The following is a 12,350-nucleotide window of genomic DNA, read 5'->3' on the forward strand; positions in this document are numbered from 1 at the left end:
GTGAGGCTAATAGCCAAGGTTATTGTTTATACCGGACCTGTTCTATTAAAGCGGCCTTTTACCCCTTAAGACGATGTTGTGTGGTCTGTTCCTCATTTTAGCCCGATGGTACATTTACACCTGCTTTTGCAAATGGATAGTACCTAGAAACAGGGAATTACTTAGAATTCCATCCCACCAAAAACAGGAGCTTTCGGCTGCAACCCAAATCATGCGATCACATAGGATCGCCCCTTAATACACTGATGCACGTCATTATTTTTGTATCTAGTGAAATTAATATTGTAAACAAATGGCTCAATTTGCATAATTGTCCACTTGCAAAAAAATCTCGAGTGTTGTCCTAGTGAAAATAAAGTTAGTGCGTTCTCCTTCCTTCTTGATTTCCGCCTAGAATAAATAGCTGGTCTAAATAACAGTATCTTCCCTCATATGCAAGTGTTGCCTTAACTTTTTGGAAACTGTTGCAAGTTATACACTTGGAAATGTTCTACAAAAAAAGCATACCTCAACCGACCCAGATTTGTATGACGAATCAAAATCTGAGATTGCAGGAAACTATTCACTCAAGGCTTGTTGTGAGCATAAGTGCATGCTCTTATTTTGTTGAATCATTGAGCAAAATAGTTGTTTTAAAATACATTAATGCGCTACATTAAACACGGTTTTCCCAGTTATTATCGTAAGCCACATATCCACTCTTGAGAATGAGAAACACTTCCTGCATGAGCATCTCGACTTTAAGAACTGTTAAACGTGCACTATTACAAGTAGGGACATAATCGAACAATGAAAACTGAAGAGTGCAATTTTATGAAATGCTGCATGCACGCGCTTTTGGTTTGCATGCATTTTCACATATGTCCCTTACTACGACACAATCACTATGTTGAATGCATTCGTGCCTTTCTACCCCGAGCGCTTCCATATCAAAAAGGAACAATTACCTAGATTAAACGTTTTTATAAATAGTACATCTGGGTGGAGTGAAAATGGAGTAGGGTTGTGCAGGGTCTGCGTCACACGCTGATGGGAAGGCACTCTGCATCTGAGGCTGTGTTTACGGACGGCAGCAGAGCCGTTGACGCAACTGAGGCTGTGAGGCGCTCAACACGTGTGAAATTCACGGGGACGGGTGCAGCTGACAGGGGAGGCGTATACCCTCAACCGCCTACCACAGCATTTTAGCTTAGAGACATGCACACTTTGGGAATAAACATGGTTCAGCGGATTTATATAGTCGTGAAATAAAATAAGATAGTGGGCCGACGAGGGAATTTGCGTGGAAAGAAAGGCACCGTAGAGGAAACAGGTGTGTGGGGAGCGCTCCCATCTATGCCTTTGGCCCACAGTGAAGCGTTAGCCTAACTCCATACCTCCAAATTTTGACTTGTGACTAAAGTCTGCAAAGAACGGGCTAACGACCCTTTCCACGGTACCTGTTGCAGCAGGTGGGGGCGTGGATAAAAATAGACCTGTGCACTAAGGTGTTCTTTGTCGCGAGGGTGGATACCACCAGCCCCATTAGAGTTCTGATCTCTGTCGTGTCTTTGTGGAAGTGCACAGGTTACCTCTCAAAGAATTTCGGCTACAAGCTCTGGCGCTTTAACCAAGATAAACAGGCATGTACCGCCTGGTTCTGCCTATGTGGGAAGGCCGGGTGGCAAAGCTACGATGGCAGGAGTGGTGTGAAGGAATGGGGAGGGGGCGGGACGCACGGATGCAGAGCGGTGGGCGGGGAGGGATCGGCAAGCGAAAGCAGCAGCAGTAACGACCAGCCGATTCCTTTCCACCCCGGACAGCGGGAGGCGCTGGCAAGCACGTTCGGTGTCTGGCGCACGCAGAGACGGACAGGGAGGGAGAGGTCAGGGGCACCGGTATCCGGGGTCACCTCTCGTTCGGCGCGAACGATCTGAACGCATCCGGAGCTGGTATAGCGCATGAGATAAAAAAAAAAAACCGTCCGTCTTTGGCTGCTGGCGCCGCAGCGCAGGGTTTCTCCTAGCCGGACTTGGCATGGCATAACGATCGGTTTCGCATCTTAAAGGATGGCATACAAAGATGGTCTCTGCCAGGAAGGAGCTAGCCGCTGCGATGTCCAACTCTCTCCTTCCTATTGCCACCCTTCACGTTCTACTTTGCCTGATGGCATGGTGAGTACTAGCCCCATTGGGCAGCCCTTGCGCTCGCCACCTTGCCAGCGCGTTTGTGCCCGGTACTTCGCCTCTGTGCCCGGCTCCGCATGCCGCTGAGTGTGTCGCCGAGAGTCGCAGTTTGCCAGCCTCCGTGCTTTGCAGCGCCCTCCCACGCAACTGTCTAACTCCGTCTCTGCTTCTCTGTTAATTTTTCCCCGCAGCGTCGCTGAGCCCCCAGGGCAGGCCAAAAAGGAGGAAAAACTGTACCCCGAGAATTTCACCAGGATCCTAGACAGTCTGCTAGACGGTTATGACAACAGGCTGCGTCCTGGATTTGGGGGTATGGTGATTTCAAGCACCGAGTACTGTGCAGTCCTGTCTGTTTGTCTGTCTGTCTGTGTGGAGTACTCGTACGTACCCCTTTAGGTATGTGCTGTGTAAAACCAATGCATGTTGCACACTGGTAATATCTGGTATTATAAAGCCGCTCTGTCAAGTCGAAGCCTGTAAAGGTTGCTTTTCATCTTGCAGTGGCACGGAGTATGCAGTAGTGGTCGAATCTTAAAATGGAGCTATTGTTTTGCCTGAAGTCGTCTTTGGAAATGTTTTGCCGCTCACCCGGATCGTGTCTTCGTTAGCTAACACACGTTATGTACTTGAGCTCACATGCGTGTCGAATTGTACATCACAGGTTTACGTTCAAGCCACCTTGAGCGCGCGTACTGCGTACGCCGCGTAAACACCAACCTGCTACACCCACAGTTTAACATATGTCGTGTTATCTTTTAGTTCTGCTGGGCTGTGCATGAGCCAGCCCCAAGCCAGGGTTGAAGGAGCTAGCTCAATTAAATCACTAACGGAGACATTTAGCTGGATAGCCCGCGGCGGTGAGCTTTTAGAAACGAATTAATATAGCGTTTTCAAGAATGTTAACATGGCTTGTTCAGAAATCACGTGCATGTTTTTCTTCTTACACATGGCTGTGTTTGAACATTTACTTTTTCTAAATGGGTAGGGCCGTGGGTGTGATGAATCCGGGAATATTATTACTCCCATGTCGAAGATAGACCGAGGAGGGCAGAGTCATCGTCGCAGGGCAAACTTTTTGATCCTTCTTCACCAGTAAAGCAGTTTGAGCTTTCCGCAACTCTTTTCTTGAACGCAAAAATTACAGATGGGATTAAAACGAATTGCTCTAATTCATGTATGTATACGTAGAGCAGTATATGAATCGTAAAATGCAACTATTAAAAGTGAGATAGTATATTCCCAGTTCATTACATTAATAAAGAACAAGGGGGGGGGGGGCACACTGTCTGCTGCAGGTCTCACTAAGCATTCTGGTAGATACCGTCCTCACTACTGCTCATATTCACAATCATTTGTTTCCCTCTCAGTTTTGATAATATTGGACACCTGTTTAGTTCTAATTTGAACTCATCTGCAAGGATCAATCCATTGTTTTGTGGGTGAATGACAAGCTGCTTTCAGTATACGTGCCCCCCCCCCCCCCAAACTCAGAACTGTATTCACAGGGTTCAAAAGTATTTTGATACTTTAAATAGCCGGGGGGGCGGGGGGGGGAGGGCACTCTGCCTGCACCAGTTCTCAAAAATGCGTTCTGGTATTATTCAGTTCTCTATAGTATTGGAATTCAGTATTAGTCAAGTGTTTGCAGTCCAGTGTTGGCATAGTAAGTGCTGGATATCTTTGAAATATGTTTTGTTCTAATTGACACTCACCAGCAAGGAGCAATCCATTGTTTTGGTGATGTATTCCAAGCCAGTTTCAGGGTATCAGGATCTGTAATACTCCAAGCATACACGTAAATCCTCATGGTATATTCCACTTCCTGATTCATAGTCTCCCTCACAAATCTCTAGACTTAAAATAATATTGGGGATGATTCACAAACCTAAAGTTGATCTCATATGTAAGTTTATGCCTGAATTTAACTTGTTTTATGCATGGCAGTAATTCACAAGACGGCTCCTGGCAGGCATAAATGGTTTTATGAGTACAGTACACTGCACTGCCAAGAGTGCAGATAAATATATACTCGGTATGTCCACTAAAGAGGTGGGAAGAGTGAGTTCAAAAGGACGGTGTGCATTGGAATCTTTGAGCATCCACAGAAGTGTTCATTTGTTGCACTTTCCAAAACTTCAGCCTGACCTCTTCCAACATAGAAATAGTCAGTAATTTACTCCAGCAGGGTGCTGACTTAACTCCTTTTCTTTTCTAGGGCGGTAAGGAGAATGGATCATCCCCAACATTTGATTTGAGTGTATGGTCAGGGCGTTCTCCATGGGGAATGTTTTTTTTCTCCAGTGAAATAAAAATATGCTTTTTAACAAAGGGTCGCTCCACCTTCCAGGTGGACTTCACTGCAATGGAGGACTCCATACAGTGGGAAAAGGAGCGTTTAAAAACATACATGATATTTCGAGAAGTATGGTTGGAAAGCAGTGTCTGTGTGTATCTTTCCTACCATACTATTTGAAATGTTTGTGAACTGTAAAAAACAGAAAAAACATGCATAGGTGGAGGCATACATCTCCAGCCACGTTTCCACTTTTTTGTGACTAGGGCTCCTAGTTCCTGGAAGTAGGCTACTGATTCATAGAAAAGTTTCACTAACAGACATAGGGGGTCATTCCAACTCTGGCGGGCGGTGGTAGCCGCCCGCCAGGCGGGAACCGCCATTTGGCCGCCATGCGGCCAAAATAGCGCTTCCCTCATTCTGACATTCCCGCTGGGCCGGCGGGCGCTAACCAAGTTAGCGCCGACCGGCCCAGCGGGAATGGGGGCCGCAACACAGGAGCCGGCTCCGAATGGAGCCGGCGGTGCGACGGGTGCAGTTGCACCCGTCGCGCTTTTCACTGTCTGCTAGGCAGACAGTGAAAAGCTTCATGGGGCCCTGTTAGGGGGCCCCAGGACACCCCTTACCGCCAGCCTCTTCCTGGCGGTGAAAACCGCCAGAAACAGGCTGGCGGTAAGGGGGTCAGAAGCTGCCCTGGCGGATTCGCCCACCTGGGGCAAAAACGGCAGGAAACCGCTGGCCCCGGTTTTCTGACCGCGGCTTTACCGCCGCGGTCAGAATGGGCTTGGAAGCACCGCCAGCCTGTTGGCGGTGCTTCCGTCATTCGTGGCCCGCCAGGGTCAGAATGACCCCCATAGTGTCATATTCTTTGAATAGGAATGCAATGGTGATTGGCTACTTCCTTTCAACCTGAGCTACAGAAAAATGAAAAGTTCATAAATCAGTAGTTGTTTTCAGCCTGTTCATGGGTGAAGGGTACAAGTAGTCAGCATGGGTTTTCCTATGTCTGATAAATCAGAGAGCAAGCCACAGTTCTTGTGATGTCAGGTGCACTTTGAAACTAGAAGGGCAAAAATAGCTATTCTGAAGTGGATCAATCACGAAACCAGCAAAATTGATTTCTCTTAAATCGGTTCTGTAAATTTCGCCAGTAAGAAAATGCTGGATAGATTAGCAATTTATAGCTCAGTTTTCAAATAAGTTGTCTAGCCACGTTTTTTTTTTTTTACAGTGGTTTCCGAGGGGGCACTCGTGCAGTTTTGTAAAATTTCCATAATCTGTCAATCAAGCCTGATCCTCCTACCAAGGAGTGTTTGGGGAGATGAAGGGCATTTTCCAGAAACCATGGAAACCATTCAGGCAAAATAATGCATTTAATATCCCAGTTTTTCAACAAATAATTAAAACTTCGTATTTTACAGTCAGTTCTGCCAATCTGGGTGTGCAGTTTAACTCTGCTTCCCACAGCTTGTCAACATGTATATGTTATACAAGCATTATTCACCACCTCTACCTTCCACTTACTTTCATTTTGTCTGACTGTACAGTTGAAGTAGATTTTTGTTGGGAATTGGCCCTCTGGGCAGGGATGCCACAGATTTTTTGCCTTCTGTTTCTGAACTTTTTTTTTGTTGGTCATAGGACTCTGTGCAGTTTACCCTTGCTAACCAGTGGTCAAGTGCTTGTGCTCTCTCTAAACATGTTAAAATTGCTGTACACCTGATCGACACATTTAATTTACTTGTATTTAGTATATGGATGTACAGAGGGCCTGTAAATCAAATACTACTAGGGGCATCAGCACTAACTGTGCTATCCATTAAAGATGTACTGCAAACATTTCCCCTCCCTCCAGGCCTGCCCCTGCAGCTTAGGTGTGCATTAAAAAAAGGCAACGTTGAACTTGAAATTAACCCTTTGGCCGGTCTAAACCTTCCATTTCAATACATATGTCATCCGTAAGGTATGCTGTAAGTGCCCATAGGGCAAGGTGCATGGTATTTAAAAAGTAAGACATGTATATTTATTGTTTTACATGTCCTGGCAATGAAAAACTTTCAAAGTTGTTTTTCACTGCTGCGCAGCTGGCTCTCCAAAAGGGAAACATATGGTTACGCTAACGGCTTCCAGTGCTAGATTTTAGTTTGGGAGCAGCTACAAACTTGATTCAAGGACTTGTTAATAGTAATTTAAAATCCAACTGAATGGCCAAGTCCGATATTATATTGCTATTTTAGAAAATACAATTTTAGAAAGTTGTCATTTGTATCCCAAAAATGCCTTTCTGCTAGTGTCATCTTACTAATGAATGGCTTCCCTGTGGTGACATGTGGATTGGTCCCAGAAAGTAGGCAAAAGGTTTGGGTGTGGAGATGCTTTTGCTCCTTGAACAGGATGGCCTGTGCAGCTCTGCCCAGAGACTTCCTGAGCTTCAAAGGATACATACATGCTACTGGGCATTATATCTCATAACTAGGCATGCCTCCCTTTGTCTTCCTAGTCAGCTTGCCTCCAAACCCAATGGGTGGGGGAGGGTAGCTGCACCAGAACTGGTTTGGAGGGATGAGAAGGGAGGGTTTGCCTATTATCATAGCCACACCTCAGGGTGGGCACAGGGAGTTCTGCCCAAGGGATGAAGAGTTCTACCATGTTGGATTTAGGTAGACTAGGGTACTGTGGGCTAGTCAGTGTATATAGTAAATCTCGCAGTAAGTACTGCAAAAGTGGATATGGCACCACCTGGTAACTTTTCCCACATATGTTAGGGAGGGGCCAGGAGTTTCCCCCGCCCACAGACTGGCACTGGGTATAATAGTTGACCCCATCAACCTGTGCCCGAACCCTCCTGGACCTGTGGAGAGCAGAAGCAGGACTGCCCTGCTGTCTGAAACCTGAAGGAAGACCGGGCATGCTTACCTTGAGCTCAGGACTCCTGGAAGTGACTCCAAGGGTCAATTGGCTGACCTCCCATTTGAGCTTCAGGGATACAACAAGTTTCTAGAGGCCCTTTACCTGCAACTGAGCATCTGATCAGTACCTATTGGACCTGCCCTGATCTCTGCTGCTGGCATCTGTTGGAATAAATCATGATCGTCAGATGGTGCCTCCCAGGTCCTGGACCCTTGGCTGGTGTTAGAGTGCACTTATCCTAACCAAACTGCAGCAGTTTAGACTTTGAAACTTTTTTCTCAACTTTTGCTCACAAAATTGCTATGGGACCAGAACATCATCAACGTTGAACTGATATTCAGACTAAAACTTGCTTGTTTGTCCCGCTGAAGGAGATCTGACTTCCCAAAAAGTTTCTAAGCCCAGATGTAGAGGTCTTCTTCTTATGGAGTGCTGTCGAGCAGCCACCCATCCATACCAAGGCCTTCCTAGGCATAGGCTTCAACGATGTGGAGCATTCCAGCTGTGTAACTTTACCGGTAACCTGCTCTTCAGCAACGGGAAATTTGTCAAGCCCTGCTTTGGATCTAGCTTGTGGTTTTCTCCGCTGACGGCTCCTCAATGACCACTTTTTCACTGAAAAAACTTCTTCATTAGAAAGAAAACTTTCCATCATGGCAAACCTGGTTCCCATATCTGGCCTGCACTCCACTGCTGTTGGCCTTAAGTTTTGACTTTGACCTAACCTCCCACAACCAGATAATCAAGGTTGTCACTTTGTGCTTTTTGACAAGATCTTAGTTTCAAAATTTAAAAAATATAGCTGGTTCTACTTATTGCATGCTTGTCATTTTGGTGTCATTCTATTTTTCCTAAGTTGGTTTCAGATTTTTCTTGTATTGTTTTCCCTTTATTACTGTTTGAATACTTTAGATATTGCCTTGAAGTTAAGCCTGACTGCTTTGTGGCAAGGTAGCTGATGGTTAAGCATAGGTGTATTTTGTGAGACTAGTGGTTCACCCTCACAAGGGTTATAACTATTATTTGAGGTGGGTTGTCAACCCCCTTTGTAGCCCTATTCAACACTTCAATTGCTTACAGTTCTCATTAACATGCTTTGAATGAGACTCTAATTGAAAGGGGGCAGGCTTGGAAATTAAGAGCGAAATCACACCAGCTAGGGCAACAGAGCTATTGAGTAGGTTAACAAATTTCACAGGTTCATACACCAGAAAGGAAAAAATGTACAATAGAGCAAAGTCACAAAGGAGATAACTCCCAGAGGTCAAATCAATGAAATATGCAGTAGCCTCAGACAACTTTAGTGAAATGAGTGTTTTAAGGGCTCTGTCAAAATAGATGCTGAAATACTAATAGTCTAATATAATGCATAGAGAGCCTGTAACTTGATATGCACATCCACTGTATGCATTATGCAAGTGCACAGTACAGTAGCAATGGCACTTCTAAAAGCATTAAATGACTGATCACTGGTTTACTTGTCAAAGCTGTTCAGACTTTACCTTCTATCTAAATATTAGCATCTGCAAACCACTGTTAATTCAGATGTTCTCCCATGAGGGATTAGGGGGACGCCTCTTCATCTGTAAAGCTACTACCTGTGGCACTCCCTCCCATTGTACCCTGCACTGGAAACTGACTTTTAGATGAAGAAGGTTGCAAAAAGCTCACCTATTCAAGTAGACCTGAGCCAAGACCAAGTTCATTCACTTGTTATCTGTCTTCTGCTCTGACCTTGGCATGCTTGTTCCATTTATCGTGCTTATTCCTTGTGAGTAGGAGCCCAGTCTTTAATGGATTAAGCTTCTGGAAATTAGATGACATCTGCCACTGGATGATGATTAAAGTGTTTTTAAAATTAATTTGGTGTGCTAGGGAAGATGCCTGAGAAAGCATAATGAAGCAAGCTTAAAGATCACCGGAGTGTCTTCAGCATACATTTATTATTGAACTTCAAATGAATTTAACAATTGTGTCAGTGGGAATAATAGTGATAAAATGTAGCTTTGGGGAACATTTAAATCTGATCTTTTTCGATGCTGATTTAAAAGAGGGAAGTTTGTTCTGTTCATGAGGAAAGACTTTACCCACTTACATACAATGTTTTTGATTCCCATTTCTTGAAGACTGGTAAGGAGATTGGCATGATTGATTGATTGTATTGATGACAGTTGAAAAGTCTAATAGAACCAGCTTCTTGACATCATTGCCCACCATTCTCCTTTAAATCATCCGGAACTCTAGTCACTCCAATTTCTCTGCTTTGGTTTGGCCTAGGGTCTGCCCGGAAAGGATGCATGACATGGTTCCGTTTGTTAAATGCTTGTATCTGTGAGAAAACGAATTTTCCAGTCCTTCACCCAAATATGTTATCAGTGAGATTGTGTGAAAATTGAGCTCTTAACATTAGGCACTCATTATACTTTGATTTTATTGGTTGTTCTAAGGTTTACCAGATTGTTATCATCATACAGGATCAATGGTTTATTTTATACAGCACTGTTGTTTTGTAAGTGGATGTTACTGATTGAGGTTTCAACAATCTCCTCCAGTTATAACCCCTGATTAGTTAAACTGCCCATATTCATTCGAGTTTGCCCAATATACATTTGAACCAAGATCGCCTGTTGCCACTTAGACGAACAGTTAGCCTTTACATATTGCTACAAGCCTACCTTGCCAACAGTGGGGGCACTTGAGACTCCAGTTGCAACACTGATAACTGCTGTTGGCTTGTGTAAAAAATGGGTTGTTAGTTGACTGGAGTGTGAGCCCTGGTCAAGCAGCAACCACATTCCATATAAGAGTGAGGCACAAGCCAACCCTAAATTAACCTATGCTTCGCCATCTGGTAGCTTGGAACAGAGTAGTCAGGCTTAACTTAGAGGCAACGTGAAAATTATTTATGCAATACTTCAAACAGTAATAAGGGGAAACACACCACAAAAAAAGGATTCCACACCAAGTTAGAAAAACATTTATTTTAATAAATAAAACGGGACCAAAACAACAAAAATCCAATTTGTATAACCAGAGTTATGCAGTTTTAAAGATTTCAGTAAAAGTAGCGGCAAAAAGCATAAAGCACCAACTGTAGGTATCTGGTCATGCTGGACCAGTCATAGTCACAAGTTCAGGCCAGCTGTGATAGAGCATGGATCAGCTACAAGGAGCCTCTTAGGCCAACTGAACAGAGAACCTAAAAATCCTGGTTCATGTAGTATTGCAAGGATTTGCATCAAAGATGCATTGTGCGGCTAAAGTGATGAATTGGTTCAGAGGTGCAGCGCGCCTGCAATGTAAGGTCCTGTGTCATTGTCGAGGATTCAGTCGATGAGGGTCTGCAAAGTATAGTCCAATGTCGAGGACAAGTCGGGCAGTCAGGGTGATGCATCAGTACCTAGGATCAGCGATGCAGAGTATGGCATCGTTGTTGACGCTACAGTTGAAGAGGGATGTGAGGGCCTGCGCCGAAGATGCATCTGTTCCGGAGAAACTGCGAAGATGATATTGTCTTTGCGATGGGTCTGATCCATATAGCAGCTGCAATGCGTTGTTCTGCTCACCGTTGTGCTGCGCAACTGGGTGGATTAGTCAGTTCTGTTCGGTCCACAGGGACTGGTAGAGCACCTTAGGCCCACGTACAGGGGGGCAGGACTGAGTTGGCACCACTGCGTAAAGTAGACTCACAGATGGAAGAATCCAAGTGCTGGAGTGACGGTTGTTGGAGTGTTTTGTCCCTGAGGGGTCCAATCAGGAGACCACCGAAATATCACTTGCAATTCCTTCTGGGGTCCTGTGTTCAACAGATGCGGGTCCTAGTCCTTTTTGCTCAGGCTAAAGGGCAGCAGGCAGCAGTTCTCCACCATAGGGCAGCAGGCCTTCAAAGCAGCTGTCCAGCAGAGTGACAGTCCTTTCAGCAGCACAGCAGTCCTTCTTCCTGGTAGAGTATGCACTGGTCAGGAACAGCACTGAACAGGTAGCCTGTGAGGTCCAATCTTTATACTTGGTACCCTCCCTCTTGAAGGTGAGAAAAGCTTCTAGAGGTTTCCCTTTGAAGTCCAGAGGCATCCTGCCTTCTTTGTCCTAGCCCCAGACTAACTACGGGGAGAATGCACCCCTTTGTGTGGAAGCAGGACATAGCCTGTTCAAGTGTAAGTAGGGATGTGCCCAGTCCACCCTCCCATCCTGCCAATGATGTCTCATACAGGCACACCTAAGCCCTCTATTGTGGGTGGCTGTCTAGGGGGAATACATAAAGCTCAACTGCCAGATCCACCCAATTATGTGCACTTAGACAAACTACAGACAGTAAATGGGTAAGGCAGGAAATGGCAACTTTCTAAAAGCACAAAAACAACAAGGTGATGGATGAAATGTTTGAATTACTCTCAGCCATTGGCAGTGGCTCAGGCTGCATCCCAGTCCATCATTTTTCACCCACTATGCCACTTCCGTTTGGCTCCAACTATTTGCAAATCACTCTTGACCCTGCTTCACATGGGAACAGTCCAGCTTGAAATGCCAGGCCAGGCCCTCCCTTAACCAGAACATACACAACCTAGGACCGGTTCTAAAAGTTGCAATTTTCAAAATTGTAATTTAAAATCTGACTTTCCTAAAAGAGAGAATTTTTCATTACAGTTCCAAAGACACAAAACATGTACTGGTGTACTTGCTCCTATTTGGAATTTACAGCATACTATCCGATAAGGTAACTCTTTTGTTATCCTATGAGAGAGGCAGGCCTTGCAATAGGGAAAAACAAAGTTAATGGTTTTCAACTATCAGGACATGTAAAAGTTAAAAGCACATGTTCAACTTTTTAAATGCAGTGTACCCTGCCATCTGGGCTGTCTAGGGCCTACCGTAGGGGCTACATATACATTAAACAAGCGTTAGCAAATGCAATAGGTTTCACCTATGTGATTAATGTAAGTCGTTTTTTTTGTTCCAGCAACAGAACTAAGCATCTAGTCTGT

General features: G+C 44.9%; 1 protein-coding gene across 5 annotated transcripts in view; it reads left to right on the plus strand.

Moving 5' to 3' along the window:
• Positions 1-1,722: 1,722 nt before the first annotated feature.
• The window catches only part of GABRA4 (gamma-aminobutyric acid type A receptor subunit alpha4), a 415,701-nt gene continuing 405,073 nt past the window's right edge, over positions 1,723-12,350 (plus strand). For 2 of the 5 annotated variants that reach the window (XM_069201699.1, XM_069201704.1), the window contains exons 1-2: positions 1,723-2,153; positions 2,357-2,475. In XM_069201699.1, the coding sequence (XP_069057800.1) occupies positions 2,062-2,153; positions 2,357-2,475 (211 nt within the window). In that variant the 5' untranslated portion in view covers positions 1,723-2,061. The remainder of the gene's footprint in view (positions 2,154-2,356; positions 2,476-12,350) is intronic. The other 3 variants (XM_069201711.1, XM_069201716.1, XM_069201709.1) reach the window with 2 other exon arrangements.

This window comes from Pleurodeles waltl, chromosome 1_2 (genome assembly GCF_031143425.1).
Source record: "Pleurodeles waltl isolate 20211129_DDA chromosome 1_2, aPleWal1.hap1.20221129, whole genome shotgun sequence".
NCBI classification, from domain to species: domain Eukaryota; kingdom Metazoa; phylum Chordata; class Amphibia; order Caudata; family Salamandridae; genus Pleurodeles; species Pleurodeles waltl.